Below are 17,966 nucleotides of genomic sequence, written 5' to 3' on the forward strand. Positions count from 1 at the left end.
ATTCTAATATCGCGACAGTCTATTGTCGATATCGTTTTGCCGAAAACAAATTAGCCCTAATATGTCGAGGACAAAAAAGCATCGCGTGTCATGAAGCTAAAAGAAAGCCATGGAGTTGTAATTATTATGTCATTTTTGTGTGAAAACGGCAAACGATGAATAAGTTATGTATAGAGGCGCACTAACCGGAGATTCTTGTTAATGCGCCCTAGATACCTGGTAGCGGCTAATTAACAGATAGACAGACAGACAACGATTGCCGTTTATATAGTAGATAAGAAGATTATATACCTATATAAGAAGATTATACACCTATATAAGAAGATTATACACCTATATAAGAAGATTATACACCTATATAAGAAGATTATATACCTATATAAGAAGATTATACATCTATATAAGAAGATTATACATCTATATAAGAAGATTATATATCTATATAAGAAAATTATATATCTATATAAGAAGATTATATATCTATATAAGAAGATTATATATCTATATATAAGGATACTATATACCTATATAAGAAGATTATATAAGAAGACTATACACCTATATAAACCTATAGAGTAATAAGTTTCTAACATGTACCACAAATAAAACCTCTCTATCAGGCATTTGAATTTTACAGCGCATGTATGCCAACAAGCTTAACGCCACAGCTTATAGATTTCCAATTGTGCAATTTCCTAGGCTTTCGGAATATCAAATGTTAATGAAATGTATCGCTCTATATGTGTGCCCATGTATCACTCTATGTATGCCTATGTATCACTCCATGTGGCCCATGCATCACTCTATATGCGCCCATGCATCACTATGTATGCCCATGCATCACTCTATGTATGCCCATGCATCACTCTATGTATGCCCATGTATCAATCTATGTATGCCCACGTATCACTCTATGTATCACTCCGTGTGTGCCTATCATTCATGTTCTGGTTGTAGCTGGAGATTCAAACACCCAACGGTTTAGTGGAAAGAATATCCCCATGGAGTAAATACGTTAGAAAACCCAGCAAAGAAGGCGTGCACACATATGACTCGATCTTTTGGATGCCACCAGCCAACGAGGTAGTTTGCAAAATTTCACTGCATCTATTTAACTCTAGCATCTCTGAAGCATTGGGCTGTATATTTTCATGTCCATACATGAGAGTGCAGAGTTGTCACTCCTCTGAAGCATCGGGCTGTTTATTTTCATGTCCATACGTGAGAGTGCAGAGCTGTCACTCCCAGTGAAGTTCTTTTATTTAGAGTAAATTTGACATCTGCAACACTGCTGTCACAGGTTTACGATAGCAGTTGATTGGTTCTAAGACCTGCTCTGTATGTTAAACCATTGTATGTTGAAGCCAAGATTTTTTTAGAAATACGCTGTAATTCATTTAATTCGTTTCATCATCCAAAAATCTACGATAACTCTTTGATAATTACTGCGGGTGAGTATACATGGCTATAAAATAAATTCGAAAATACTATACTATTTGTGAAAACTATATTAATAAAGTAATTATCAGTATAAAGAGGTATATATTGTCACAATAGTATCAGAGAATGAATAAAAATGTAGACTTGGCAATTGGTGAGTTCAGTAATAAAGTGATAGAAATACACAATGTAACTTACTCTAACTTACACTGTATATAGGTTAAATTTATTGGTCTTATCCTTTTATTATCATTTTATTATTTTTACCTTTTATTTTCAATTTCTACAAGTTTTAATATTTTTATTTGCTTAGTTCATATGTTGGAAATTACTTTGTATGTCAAAACATACATTTACTCAAAATTCAACTGCGGAGATGATGGTAGGCCCAGGCCTGGTATGTAGGATTTGATAGAGCGATGAGAATATCAGTGAGCTGTCCGTAAGTCGCTGCCGATGCATAGGTTGATGATCCCTCGACCAAACAAGAGTGAAACGATTGATTGGGAGAATTATGATAAATGCACATGTGCACACAACTCCCGAAAAATTATCCGTTAACGGCCGTCACCAAACCCTTGCAACGAAATCCTATCAACAAATTTAACTATTTTTCAGTAAAGTCGTTTAAGTATAATAATAATACAAAACGCATATAAACCTATTTAAATATGTTACCAAGCCTTTGAAAGGTTACCGCAAATTCCTAAAACTAACCCATCTGATCGGATTATACATAAATAGACAGATTTATTGGGACAAAAATCGTCACAAAACGCTTGAAAAGCTTGGTTTAATAAAAGTTAAGACCGGAAATTGAAACGCCGAGGAGCAGAAAATAGAACGATAAAGTCTTGCGCATTTCACGAAAAAAACGTGCACTTTTCACCAGTCTATAGCATTGTTCTCAAGGTTTCGGCAATTAACATAGGAGTACAGAAATCGTTTCATTCTTGTCGATTTCAATTTTTTCATTTTCAATTTCATTTGCTGACACATTTGAGTACTTTCGTATTCTAACTGATGTCCAAGGAAGTATAAGTAAATGGAATGACGATGATATTTTTTAACAGTTCTTATGAGATTATTACAATAATTATTTATAAGTTTGGATGACTACAGAACAATGACTACGTAGTACAGATTTTCTAAAAATCTAACGCAGTGTAACTAGCCTAAAGGGAAAGACGATGATATTTTTTCTAACGGTTCTAATGAGATTATTACAATAATTAATTATAGGTTTGGATGACTACAGAACAATGGCTACGTAGTACAGATTTTCTAAAAATCTATATCAGTGCATTTTACTTCTAATATTGGCCGATATTGCATTTCTCTTTTTGCAGGAGGAGAGATATAAACATATAATCTTTTTTTTCATTATTGCTATTTGTTGTATATAATAACACCCACACCCAGTACATTACAGCTACCATTGCAGTTATCCTATTTGACTGCTAATATTGCATTTCTCTACCACCAGTACCCTTTCTTTTTTCCAATATTACTTTGGTCGTGGGCTGTATGACAGTGGAATTTCTAGTTTGTAGAAGTTGACTAACACATATATCAGAGTGAAACTCTTGACCATCCATATCTTAAAAACTATAACTTTACGATAGAGACATGCGACTGAGATGTAGGCTCAGTGATGCATAGGTTCCTAAGTTCTGAGGCAGAGATGTAGACTCAGTGATGCATAGGTTCTGAGGCAAAAATGTAGGCTCAGTAATGCATAGGTTCCTAGGTTCTAAGGCAGAGATGTAGACTCAGTGATGCATAGGTTCCTAGGTTCTGAGGCAGAGATGTAGACTCAGTAATGCATAGATTCCTAGGTTCTAAGGCAGAGATGTAGACTCAGTGATGCATAGGTTCCTAGGTTCTGAGGCAGAGATGTAGACTCAGTGATGCATAGGTTCCTAGGTTCTGAGGCAGAGATGTAGACTCAGTAATGCATAGGTTCCTAGGTTCTGAGGCAGAGATGTAGACTCAGTAATGCATAGGTTCCTAGGTTCTAAGGCAGAGATGTAGACTCAGTGATGCATAGGTTCCTAGGTTCTGAGGCAGAGATGTAGACTCAGTAATGCATAGGTTCCTAGGTTCTGAGGCAGAGATGTAGACTCAGTAATGCATAGGTTCCTAGGTTCTGAGGCAGAGATGTAGACTCAGTAATGCATAGGTTCCTAGGTTCTGAGGCAGAGATGTAGACTCAGTAATGCATATGTTCCTAGGTTCTGAGGCAGAGATGTAGGCTCAGTAATGCATAGGTTCCTAGGTTCTGAGGCAGAGATGTAGACTCAGTAATGCATAGGTTCCTAGGTTCTGAGGCAGAGATGTAGACTCAGTGATGCATAGGTTCCTAGGTTCTGAGGCAGAGATGTAGACTCAGTAATGCATATGTTCCTAGGTTCTGAGGCAGAGATGTAGACTCAGTAATGCATATGTTCCTAGGTTCTGAGGCAGAGATGTAGACTCAGTAATGCATAGGTTCCTAGGTTCTGAGGCAGAGATGTAGACTCAGTAATGCATAGGTTCCTAGGTTCTGAGGCAGAGATGTAGACTCAGTGATGCATATGTTCCTAGGTTCTGAGGCAGAGATGTAGACTCAGTAATGCATAGGTTCCTAGGTTCTGAGGCAGAGATGTAGACTCAGTAATGCATAGGTTCCTAGGTTCTGAGGCAGAGATGTAGGCTCAGTGATGCATAGGTTCCTAGGTTCTAAGGCAGAGATGTAGACTCAGTAATGCATAGGTTCCTAGGTTCTGAGGCAGAGATGTAGACTCAGTAATGCATATGTTCCTAGGTTCTGAGGCAGAGATGTAGACTCAGTAATGCATAGGTTCCTAGGTTCTGAGGCAGAGATGTAGACTCAGTAATGCATATGTTCCTAGGTTCTGAGGCAGAGATGTAGACTCAGTAATGCATATGTTCCTAGGTTCTGAGGCAGAGATGTAGACTCAGTAATGCATAGGTTCCTAGGTTCTGAGGCAGAGATGTAGACTCAGTAATGCATATGTTCCTAGGTTCTGAGGCAGAGATGTAGACTCAGTGATGCATAGGTTCCTAGGTTCTGAGGCAGAGATGTAGACTCAGTAATGCATATGTTCCTAGGTTCTGAGGCAGAGATGTAGACTCAGTGATGCATAGGTTCATAGGTTCATAGGTTCTGAGGCAGAGATGTAGACTCAGTAATGCATAGGTTCCTAGGTTCTGAGGTAGAGATGTAGACTCAGTAATGCATAGGTTCATAGGTTCTGAGGCAGAGATGTAGACTCAGTAATGCATATGTTCCTAGGTTCTGAGGCAGAGATGTAGACTCAGTGATGCATAGGTTCCTAGGTTCTGAGGCAGAGATGTAGACTCAGTAATGCATATGTTCCTAGGTTCTGAGGCAGAGATGTAGACTCAGTGATGCATAGGTTCCTAGGTTCTGAGGCAGAGATGTAGACTCAGTAATGCATATGTTCCTAGGTTCTGAGGCAGAGATGTAGACTCAGTAATGCATATGTTCCTAGGTTCTGAGGCAGAGATGTAGACTCAGTAATGCATATGTTCCTAGGTTCTGAGGCAGAGATGTAGACTCAGTGATGCATAGGTTCCTAGGTTCTGAGGCAGAGATGTAGACTCAGTAATGCATAGGTTCATAGGTTCTGAGGCAGAGATGTAGACTCAGTAATGCATATGTTCCTAGGTTCTGAGGCAGAGATGTAGACTCAGTGATGCATAGGTTCCTAGGTTCTGAGGCAGAGATGTAGACTCAGTGATGCATAGGTTCCTAGGTTCTGAGGCAGAGATGTAGACTCAGTGATGCATAGGTTCCTAGGTTCTGAGGCAGAGATGTAGACTCAGTAATGCATAGGTTCCTAGGTTCTGAGGCAGAGATGTAGACTCAGTAATGCATATGTTCCTAGGTTCGGAGGCAGAGATGTAGACTCAGTAATGCATATGTTCCTAGGTTCTGAGGCAGAGATGTAGACTCAGTAATGCATAGGTTCCTAGGTTCTGAGGCAGAGATGTAGACTCAGTAATGCATATGTTCCTAGGTTCTGAGGCAGAGATGTAGACTCAGTAATGCATATGTTCCTAGGTTCTGAGGCAGAGATGTAGACTCAGTGATGCATAGGTTCCTAGGTTCTGAGGCAGAGATGTAGACTCAGTAATGCATATGTTCCTAGGTTCTGAGGCAGAGATGTAGACTCAGTGATGCATAGGTTCCTAGGTTCTGAGGCAGAGATGTAGACTCAGTAATGCATAGGTTCCTAGGTTCTGAGGCAGAGATGTAGACTCAGTAATGCATATGTTCCTAGGTTCGGAGGCAGAGATGTAGACTCAGTAATGCATATGTTCCTAGGTTCTGAGGCAGAGATGTAGACTCAGTAATGCATAGGTTCCTAGGTTCTGAGGCAGAGATGTAGACTCAGTAATGCATATGTTCCTAGGTTCTGAGGCAGAGATGTAGACTCAGTAATGCATATGTTCCTAGGTTCTGAGGCAGAGATGTAGACTCAGTGATGCATAGGTTCCTAGGTTCTGAGGCAGAGATGTAGACTCAGTAATGCATATGTTCCTAGGTTCTGAGGCAGAGATGTAGACTCAGTAATGCATATGTTCCTAGGTTCTGAGGCAGAGATGTAGACTCAGTAATGCATAGGTTCCTAGGTTCTGAGGCAGAGATGTAGACTCAGTAATGCATAGGTTCCTAGGTTCTGAGGCAGAGATGTAGACTCAGTAATGCATATGTTCCTAGGTTCTGAGGCAGAGATGTAGACTCAGTAATGCATATGTTCCTAGGTTCTGAGGCAGAGATGTAGACTCAGTAATGCATATGTTCCTAGGTTCTGAGGCAGAGATGTAGACTCAGTAATGCATATGTTCCTAGGTTCTGAGGCAGAGATGTAGACTCAGTGATGCATAGGTTCCTAGGTTCTGAGGCAGAGATGTAGACTCAGTAATGCATATGTTCCTAGGTTCTGAGGCAGAGATGTAGACTCAGTAATGCATATGTTCCTAGGTTCTGAGGCAGAGATGTAGACTCAGTAATGCATAGGTTCCTAGGTTCTGAGGCAGAGATGTAGACTCAGTAATGCATAGGTTCCTAGGTTCTGAGGCAGAGATGTAGGCTCAGTAATGCATAGGTTCCTAGGTTCTGAGGCAGAGATGTAGACTCAGTAATGCATATGTTCCTAGGTTCTGAGGCAGAGATGTAGACTCAGTAATGCATAGGTTCCTAGGTTCTGAGGCAGAGATGTAGACTCAGTAATGCATATGTTCCTAGGTTCTGAGGCAGAGATGTAGACTCAGTAATGCATAGGTTCCTAGGTTCTGAGGCAGAGATGTAGACTCAGTAATGCATAGGTTCCTAGGTTCTGAGGCAGAGATGTAGGCTCAGTAATGCATAGGTTCCTAGGTTCTGAGGCAGAGATGTAGACTCAGTAATGCATAGGTTCCTAGGTTCTGAGGCAGAGATGTAGACTCAGTAATGCATAGGTTCCTAGGTTCTGAGGCGGAGATGTAGACTCAGTGATGCATATGTTCATAGATTCCTAGGCAGAGATGGAGATATACATATCTGGCCTTAGTTACTTTAACTGCCAATAGGTGATGTTTAAACCGACCCAAGTTGTCTACTTTTATATTTATAACATCTACACTTTGTTTTCAAATTAATTGACTTCCGTACCTTCGCTTATCATACTAGAATATTTCAAAAAATTTCAAATGTCATGCTGGAAATCGCTTCCGGTGCGGTGCCAAATACAAGTAGAGGTCTGACTGTGTAATCATTCTGAGTACATTTCAAAGTTCAAAAGTACCTTTGAACATTAATTCTCATGCATGAAATTATGTACTAAATATACATGTTATGTCCTACTGTTCCATATCGTTTTTAGCAGGTATATTCCGGAAAATTATGGCAATTATGATCTTATAGAAATACTCCTTCAAGTCTGAGAGGCCGAAAAAACCCTCAGCTCTGAGAATTTATGAAGCCCATGTCGGTATTGCATCGCCAGAAGGCAAAGTGTCGACTTATTCCAATTTCACCAAGAATATGCTACCTATTATCTCTGATCTAGGTAGGCTTTTTCTATCGTTATGTTGCCTATTATCTTTGATCTACATGTAGGTAGGTTTTGCTTATCGTTCTCTTGCCTTTTATATTTGTTTTAGGTAGGATTTATCTATGGTTTACATATAAGGCATGCATGAATAATTATGGTGTAGTTTGTTCGCGTATGACTTATGGTGTATTTTACTACTATGTGGATAGGTGTTTGTCTTCTGGTAGGGTACAAGTCTGCATATACTAATGAATAGCTCTGTACATATAGTTCTGTATAATATTATTATCAACTGCTGGTAAATAACTGTTTTCTAATCTAGTACATGGCTAGACAGTTAATCAGTGCATCACTCTCTTCTCTAACAGGGATCAATACTGATAACTCAGTGTCATACAGTTGAATGTATATAACTGTTTTCTAACAGGATATAATGCCATACAGCTGATGGCTATCATGGAACATGCGTACTACGCTTCCTTTGGCTACCAAGTTACCAGCTTCTATGCTGCTTCCAGGTTAGAGTGAAATAATTGCTACAAATTGTATGCAATATGTTTATCATCGATTGTGACATGTTCAATCACCCTTTTCCATTGGTTCATAATTCATGACTGCTTGTTGTTTCCATGTATACACATAGCATCCATCATATACAAACAAGTAACCACTAAATCCATTGATTTGTTTAACAGTCGCTATGGTACCCCAGAGGAACTCAAAGAATTAGTGGATGAGTCCCACAGGCTCGGCATCACCGTCCTGTTAGATGTCGTGCATAGCCATGCTTCCAAGAATGTGCTCGACGGCCTGAATGAGTTTGATGGCTCTAACACATGTTACTTTCATGATGGTGAAAGAGGTGAGCACAGGCTCTGGGACAGTCGACTCTTCAACTATCGCGGGTAAGCCATGTATTTAATTGATATTGATATGTCATCTGGTCAATATCTGGATCACATGATTGATTTAGAACACATGATTGATTTAGATCACATGATTAATTTAGAACACATGATTGATTTAGATCACATGATTGATTTAGATCACATGATTGATTTAGAACACATGATTGATTTAGAACACATGATTGATTTAGAACACATGATTGATTTAGAACACATGATTGATTTAGAACACATGATTGATTTAGAACACATGATTGATTTAGAACACATGATTGCTTTAGAACACATGATTGATTTAGAACACATGATTGATTTAGAACACATGATTGATTTAAAACACATGATTGATTTAGAACACATGATTGATTTAGAACACATGATTGATTTAGAACATATGATTGATTTAGAACACATGATTGATTTAGATCACATGATTGATTTAGATCAACATACTTAAACAAACTTACACTAATTTAGCATAAAGAAAGAGCGAGTAGTTTTACCATTACTCTAGACGAGCTGTCACCAAATGACTATCTTTGATTCAATGGCAGTCCTTTTCTGTGTTTGTTTATGTATGTTTATGTCTTTTTCTGTGTTTTTATTCACTTTTCTAGTTTGATTTTTCAAATTCAATTTTTAATTGTTGACATCAATCCTTAAGATAATTTAGCTATATTACACTGCATCATTAATTGTTGACATCAATCCTTAAGATAATTTAGCTGTAGTACACTGCATCATTAATTGTTGACATCAATCCTTAAGATAATTTAGCTATATTACACTGCATCATTAATTGTTGACATCAATCCTTAAGATAATTTAGCTATAGTACACTGCATCATTAATTGTTGACATCAATCCTTAAGATAATTTAGCTATATTACACTGCATCACAAATTGTTGACATCATTCCTTAAGATAATTTAGCTATATTACACTGCATCATTAATTGTTGACATCGATCCTTAAGATAATTTAGCTATATTACACTGCATCATTAATTGTTGACATCAATCCTTAAGATAATTTAGCTATATTACACTGCATCATTAATTGTTGACATCAATCCTTAAGATAATTTAGCTATAGTACACTGCATCATTAATTGTTGACATCAATCCTTAAGATAATTTAGCTATAGTACACTGCATCATTAATTGTTGACATCAATCCTTAAGATAATTTAGCTATATTACACTGCATCATTAATTGTTGACATTGATCCTTAAGATAATTTAGCTATATTACACTGCATCATTAATTGCTCAATTTTATAGTTGGGAGGTATTACGTTTCCTCCTTTCCAATCTCAAGTGGTGGGTGGAAGAGTATCATTTCGATGGCTTCAGGTTTGATGGTGTAACTTCCATGCTCTATCACAGCCATGGTTTGGGTGAGTCTGCTTTTAGATCTCTGTAGGGTAGCCCGATACTAGTGTCTCATGTCTCTGTCCCACTGTACATTGATGATGAACATTCCAACTCCACATCCAATTTCTACATTTTGCGAATGGTTTTGGCTATCAGCTTTTCCATTCTAAACGGCAGGTCAAGGCTTTAGTGGACACTATGATGAGTACTTTGGCCTCAACACTGACACAGAATCCCTTACCTACCTGATGCTTGCTAATGACATGCTTCATTCAATTTACCCATTCATGATCACTGTTGCTGAGGTAAGTCTTCATATATCTGTAATGCACTCCAGGACTCGTACTCCAACTTGTAAGCCTTTAAGATAATTTACTCACCTGTAATTTTTCAACGTAGCCCAGTCAGAGAGCGCACTTTGTTGTAGGTTTTCTTGAGGTAGGTCACTTTGTCGTTGAGTACACTTCGTTGTAGGTCTTTTTGAGGTAGGTCACTTAGTTTTTTATTACACTTCGTTGTAGGTCTTCTCGAGGTAGGTCACTTACTTGTTAAGTACACTTTGTTGAAGGTCTTCTTGAGTTAGGTCACTTACTTGTTGAGAACACTTTATTGAAAATCTCTAAGGTAGGTGCATACAATTATAATTTTAAGCACATTCAATGGCATCGAAACAGATGCTTTTCATATAAAACAGATCATATAAACAGATGATATAAAACTCTGTATGTACTGGGGATATGAAACTCTGTATGTACTGGTGATATAAAACTCTGTATGTACTGGTGATATAAAACTCTGTATGTACTGTTGATATGAAACTCTGTATGTACTGGTGATATAAACCGCTCTATGTACTGGTGATATAAAACTCTCTATGTACTGGTGATATAAAACTCTCTATGTACTGGTGATATAAAACTCTGTATGTACTGGTAATATAACACTCTGTATGTACTGATGATATAAAACTCTGTATGTACTGGTGATATAAAACTCTGTATCTACTTGTGATATAAAACTCTCTATGTACTGGTGACATAAAACTCTGTATGTACTGGTGATATAAAACTCTGTATGTACTGGTGATATATAGTTCTATATCTACTTGTGATATAAAACACAGCATATATGAAACAATTCAAAAAATATTCAAGTCTTTTTTATGAGCCGTTGTGAAAGTGAATTTTTAACAACACATGGGTATCGTACAAGAGGAAGTATTCACTTATGTTGTAGGATGTGTCAGGTATGCCCACACTTTGTCGACCAATTGTTGAAGGAGGAATCGGGTTTGACTATAGATTAGCGATGGCCATACCGGACATGTGGATCAAGGTCTTGCTTATGTATAACATTTCTTTCAAATAGAGGCTATGTGTGCATTTATAATATTTGACAATATAACCATCGTGGCGTGGCAGAGTCTGGGCCAAACCCTGGGACCTGGGAAAGGCCAAACCCCATTTGGCATCAATCTCTAAACCCTGTTCTCAACCAAAATATTAAGAAGTATAGATGTTTAGTATAAATAAGTATAGAGTATAGTATAAAAGTATAGATGTTTAGTATAAATAAGTATAGAGTATAGTATAAAAGTATAGATGTTTAGTATAAATAAGTATAGAGTATAGTATAAAGTATAGATGTTTAATATAAATAAGTATAGAGTATAGTATAAAAGTAAAGATGTTTAGTATAAATAAGTATAGAGTATGGTATGAAAGTATAGATGTTTCACGTTTCGTATAGGTTATGGTGTCTGTTCCCATTTAGTATTTAAGCTATGATGCTGGCCACATAGGTACCTTAGGCAAGGCGCTATACATGTAAAAGGAGATGCAGCTTGTGCTAGTCACATACAACGGAATGCGTGAGACTGACTTGATGATATTCTTTCAGCTGCTGAAGGAGCAGAGGGATGAAGATTGGGACCTGGAGGCAATTGTAAGTACACTGACCAACAGAAGGTACCTTGAACCCTGCATAGCCTATGCTGAGAGCCATGATCAGGCCTTAGTTGGTGAGTTTGATATTGAATGGTTGCTAATAGTAGAAGCAAATACATGGGTGTCTGGAAGAGTGCGAGCGAACATAAGAGTGCTGGGCAGTAACACTAATTGTCAGATATATTCTACCTGTGATGTCTATGCCAAATATCCTGTTGAAGCCCATGTTGCGGTTTGTGGTGTTTTAAAGAAAAACATTTTTGGTTGACCTTTTTGACAATACACAGAAAAATTCATTACATAATTTACCCTACAGGATGAATTTATTCACAGAGTTATATTTCGCGAAAATTGTCTTTTCATGCATATTCGCGGATGAATTAATTCGCGGCTGAAAACTGCCACTCTCTAGGAAAAGTTTACTCTATTGCGGCTAATAATAGAGTTATTCCTACACATGCACACATCGCGTGTTCCGGTTTATATTTAGCTTACAACTGCAAGGCGATCATGCTAAGCTACGGTAAACAATTTCTGCTGCGTCCAGAGGTTTTCACGAATATTCATCGCTTTGGAGGCCTTTGATAAGCCAACAACTTGTGGTAAGTAATGAGTTTTTCACATTTACTAAATTAGTTGAATTTTACTTTGGTTCTTCGGTTAAACGCAATACTTATTTTTTCCATCCCTACCGCTTCATTATTTGTTTTAGTGTGAGAGAGAGATTTTACATCATACACCGAAGAACAATGATTGCAAGGGTGGTAGATGTCATTTTTAGAAGATCACCAATCATTCAGGGAGGTCTGGAAATTAAGGTTGAAGTAACCGTAGCTACTTACGAGAATATATCTGTTTTTTAAAAGGAACAAAAACGCCTTTACGAGCACAAATCTTTGGCCAGCCGGCAGAACTTTGCAATAGTAAGCCATGAGGAGAGTTCTGATGATAACTTTCTTACCAGCCATGTAGTATAGAGAATCGCCTTCAACATCTACCCAAGACAGTGACAGAGCTGCTATTACCAAAATAACTAGTCAGAGAGCACCATTACACGCTAGTATTCACATATCAAGAGTACCAGTTTAATTTTATTGCTAGACAACAGCCGTATGGACTAAACTGTTTATATTTTCTACCATTCATCGTTTGTAAAATTTTATTTGTATTTGAAATATTTTATGTGTACACTCAAGTTTGTAATAAATTATAATATATCTATACATGAAATAAAATATATAATTTGATCATGTTTGCTGCAGCGATATCAAGGAGTTGTTGTCGATGAAGGGGTCTAGGTTGACTGGTTGATTCTCTGCCAATATTCCTGCCTTGATGAATATTACTACTTGTCTCTAGTTTTCGTAATCGTAGTAGGTTGTTTCATTCTCAATCTGCAGTAAACACAAAAAAAGAGAAAATATTAACGAGTGTTAAGGAAGTACAAAAACAATTGCTGAAGTATTTAATGAAAGCGATCAGTTTTTAAACAAAAGAATTAACTAATGCAGTTGATTATGAAAAAACGCATCTGCACTGCAAATCAAATACATACCATAATGTCCAGATCAGAATCATGATCGTCCTCGACTTCGGTATTAGCGATTGATGGAGTTGATTTTAATGTAAAAAGACTAGGAGAGCTTTTTTGCGATGCTGAAGCCATGCCGAATAACTTGTGAAAACCTTGAATAATTTTGTAAAGTTTGACGCAATGGCAATAAAGCTCGAAGCCTGGCGATGATTTTAAAGAAGTTTTGGAACTCGGCTACGTTTAGTACTTCTGCCTAGCAGCTATTTTCGCGATGACGCATTTCTGCATATCTTGTGACAACCTCGAATAATTTTGTAAATAAATGTGATGCATTGGCAATGGTGTTAGCTCAAAGCTCAGGCAATGATTTTAAAAATGTTTTGGAATTCAATTACGTTTAGTATTTATATTAAAAACTAGGCTAGCGACTATTTTTCAAGTTGATGCAGTAGTTATTCTCCCTTGTGATTAAAAATAGAACTAACTATTCACGGAATTTAATAATTCGCGGGGTTGACTGTTCGCGAAATCGCCAATTTTTATGACCAACGAATATTTTCATCCTGTAGGGTATGACCAATTTTGGTTATATAATATTTTCAATGTTTGTTACCAAATTTGGTTACCTTAGATGTTTGCATGTAGCACCATATTTCAGAATACCCTTCAAATTCAGTACTTAATGTATAAGCAATTGCCTAACGATTGGCTTCAGCATAGATACCTTAAAGGTTGACTTGCAACAACATTCGCATTACAGTTATTTGGTATCAAAAGGTTAACTATGTCTTACTCTGCTGTGTTGCAGGTGCAAAATATGTGGAAATGTGATTACAAGCTCTTAAAAGCTCAAAAATGAACAGTTAATCGCGGTCATCACGAAAATGTCGTAGGTTGGAAAATGTACTAATTATGTGATCACATTTGAGTCTTGTACATTCTCTTCTTTTAGGAGATAAAACACTTGCATTCTGGTTGATGGACAAGGAGATGTATGACAATATGTCTGTCGTGCAGCCTTTAACCCCTGTGATAGATAGAGGCCTTGCGCTTCATAAGATCATACGGCTAATGACTCATAGCTTAGGTGGTGAAGGCTATCTCAACTTTATAGGTGAGTTTATACGTGTTTTATATTCCATTCTTTGATTTTTTCACTCAGCGCTGTCTTGGTGTTTGATTTGTATTTCACAAGATGTTTACTGGTCTACTACCAAAGATTTTTTATAGGTTTACGCACAGCGCACCCTCATGATACGATTACCCTGACATACGAGTTTTTCGCCTTACGAAGTGGAACTAGATGAGTTTTTTACCTTGACATACGAATCTATTTCACCATACGAATTCGACAAAATTTTCATCTTAAGTTCAAATTTGCCAACGGTGCAGTGATGGCAAGTGCCGCAAAGAAATTAAAGCATTCAGTAGATGAAGAGAATCGTAAATTGAACAAAGATTGAACTGATGAATTTCTTATGGTAGAACTGCCGAACAGATATGCAATGTCATGTTTAGACATTATAAAGACCATGAAAAGAGCAATGCAAAGACGCATTTCAACGCTAAGCTTGGAACAGTATATGGCAGATGTCTAATGATACTAAAAAGGCAAGAATTGTGACACTGCTCAGCAACAGAAGAACACAGCAGAGTATGCTGAAGACTCTTACTGAGAGCAGCCACAAGGCCACTTAAGTAAGCATGAATATAGTTTACCGAATCAGCAGGTGCGGTAAGTCATTTATGAATGGGGAGTTAATCGACTGTATTGAAAATTCAGCTGATGTTATATGCTCTGATGAGAAAACCAAGAAAACTTTCAAAGGTATACCCCTCTCCCGTCGAACAGTAGCTCGTCGAACTGAAGTTTTTGAGTCTGGATGTGCAGCGACAGCTACAATATAAACTGCAAGGTTTCACAGCATGTTCCATTGCAATTGATGAAATGACAGATGCAATAGTTCTGTCGCAGTTCGCTGTGTTTATTCGTGGAGTAGGAAACAAGCTCACTATTACTGAAGATTTGCTGTTTTTTGCAACGTGCATGGTCCTGCAATAGGAAAGGATGTGTTTGACGAAATATGAAAAGTAGTAAAGCAGAAAAATCTTGATCTCAGCAAATTATGTTCCATGGCAACAGATGAAGCCCCTGCTGTGATTGGCCTTGTCAATGGGTTCGGCAGTTTTCTAATGGAGGAGCTCAAGAAATATGCGATTAATCCACTTCTTTACAATTTTGCTGCATTCTACATTAGCAAAACATTGCTGTCAAGGCAATAAAACTATCATGTTGCAAGTGTTATCAAAGATTGTGTCATCTATCTACGACGGAAAGAGTTGAGACATCGCCAGTTTCTTAATGATATTAAATCAGAATTTGAAGATTTTCCATATTTTGCTCAAGTACGCTGATTATCAAAGGAAAAGATATTACTCTGAGCCTTCAACCTGTAACCTGAGATGACAAAATTCAATAGATTGCAAGGGAAAATGTTGCTTACGTCTCATGATGTTTAATTTTTTGATGATTTTACCTTTCTTGTGGATATGAAGCTGCACCGTAATGAACTCAACACTAAAGTGCAAGGTGAAAATAAGCTGATTAGTGACATGTATCATGCTATTGGTGGTTTTCACGGTCGGCTTGAAATTTTTGAATCGCAGTTGAGAGGACAACCGTGATGTACAAAGCTTTCCAACGCTTTGTGATCGGTCAATTGAACCACAGCTGGAAAGGTATGCTGATATTGTGTGTGATCTAAAGCAAGAATTTGAAACCAGATTTTATGACTTCAGGAATATGAAAAGAGAGCTCTGTCTGTTCTTAGCGGTGCGAACTGTCGAAGACCTCATCTTCAACTAGAAGTGATTGTTCTTAGAAATTATCTCATCGCTGTTTAACCCTGGCCAAGATCTCTCTCACGCCTATCATATGCTTCCCTCTTCTAAATACCCACAACTGATGGCCTATGCGGCACGAATCATGAGCATGTTCCGAAGCATGTACACAGGTGTGAACAACTCTTCTCTCAACTGCATTATGTCAAAAATAAATACCGAACAAGGCTCACAGATGAGCACTTCAACAACATTCTTCACCTCTCTGCTACAGACATTACCCTACGGTACACTCAAATCATTGATGACATTCAATGCCAAGCGTCTCATTAAAGGAGGCATGTGTAAACATCAACTGCTGTTATCATGCTGACAATACCTTATGCTTGCTTGCTATATATACTAATTCATGTTTATTTGCATTAAAGGTGAATAAAGGTATAACCACACTTTCTGATTTTTCTGTTGATTTCAACTGAAATTACAAGATGAACGAAAAATAGAATATAATAGTCCAAGACAGATATTACGACAAAAAATAAAGGTGCCAGTGCAATTCAACATAGTACATATGATGCAACTGCCTAGATTGCGCTTTTGTTGGTTCTTTATCATTCGAGCACCCTGGCTACGAATTGTTTCTTTTTAAATAACAACAGTTTTTTTTAGCAGCATAAGTCCGTTGTAAAAAGAGTTGCCGTCTTTAGCACAATCGAGTCAGTTGCATCATATTTACTATGGCGAATTGTATTAGAATTTTTCTTGTGTGTCGCGTTATGTGTCTCAGACTATATAAATCGCGAAAGCTGCTTGAATCGTGCTCGCTAATAATTTGTTTAGCTAATTTAAAGCGTTTTGTTGACGATTTCTGTGTATATGCACAGCTCTCACAATTCTGTTAATTGTGGTTTGATAATTCTGTGTTTTTCATTCATTTTGTGATTTCGATTGAAACTAACGAAAAAATCGTCATGTGTGGCCGTACCTTAATACAGCCATTGCAATAATTGGACAAAGTTGAGTTTTTTCCATTTTCCGTAAATTTCTGAAATTTTATAATAGTGAAGCAACATCTGAAAATTCATGCTATGACCATTGACATTCTGAAAAATGGTGATATAAGAAGGTAAACATTCTTTTGCCTGCACTGGTCGTCAAAAGTTATAGGACATAGGTGATAGTGGCCTTTTACCAAATTACCATCTGAAAGTGGCCTTATGCCCACAAAGGTTGCAAACCCATGCATTAAATATACTAAAGTTACTTGAGGTAACTATATATACTAATATATGTACTTAATATACTATTTTGTTACTAATTTTCAATATGTGCAATACTCGTATAATATTTTGATGAGTTTTACTAGAAGATGTTTGCATTGTATAATTACTATGGTTTCTATACCCCTCCATATAATTTTTGCACCATACGATGCCAACCCTGGAACGGATTAACATCGTATTCTGATGGTGCACTGTATAGGCTTTAGGTGGGCTAATTGAGACATTCATTTCTATGATCATTGTACCAGTCCTTCAGCAAATGTTCTCAGTGGTGTGATGGTTTATCATCCTCCAAGAACCAGCATTGGCCATATGGGTTGGTGCTTCTCAACATTTCCTTATTCAGGATCTTCACACACTCTTAACACTCTCTTGCCATAACCCGAGTTAAGTTTTTCACTGTCAATCTTAGGCACTGTAAAAGAAATGCCCTTACAAGGCTACTGCCAACATACCTAGTCGTTGTTATAATGGTCGTGAGTTAGGAATGTTGATTCATCTGAGCAGAGAACTCTCCTCTGCTGGGCAGAACTAAAGAGCTGATGTTCTTTTGATCTGATCTGCAGCTTCCAT

The 17,966-nt window shown here is 37.6% G+C and overlaps 1 protein-coding gene across 1 annotated transcript in view; it reads left to right on the plus strand.

Moving 5' to 3' along the window:
• LOC137398412 (1,4-alpha-glucan-branching enzyme-like) overlaps positions 1-17,966 on the plus strand; it is a 35,482-nt gene that overhangs the window by 11,397 nt on the left and 6,119 nt on the right. Inside the window, exons 6-14 of the mRNA XM_068084523.1 lie at positions 958-1,083; positions 7,376-7,520; positions 7,933-8,023; positions 8,201-8,410; positions 9,697-9,812; positions 9,967-10,094; positions 11,026-11,124; positions 11,689-11,809; positions 14,222-14,383. Of these exons, the coding sequence (XP_067940624.1) occupies positions 958-1,083; positions 7,376-7,520; positions 7,933-8,023; positions 8,201-8,410; positions 9,697-9,812; positions 9,967-10,094; positions 11,026-11,124; positions 11,689-11,809; positions 14,222-14,383 (1,198 nt within the window). The remainder of the gene's footprint in view (positions 1-957; positions 1,084-7,375; positions 7,521-7,932; positions 8,024-8,200; positions 8,411-9,696; positions 9,813-9,966; positions 10,095-11,025; positions 11,125-11,688; positions 11,810-14,221; positions 14,384-17,966) is intronic.

The sequence above is a fragment of the Watersipora subatra genome, chromosome 1, assembly GCF_963576615.1.
Source record: "Watersipora subatra chromosome 1, tzWatSuba1.1, whole genome shotgun sequence".
NCBI lineage: Eukaryota > Metazoa > Bryozoa > Gymnolaemata > Cheilostomatida > Watersiporidae > Watersipora > Watersipora subatra.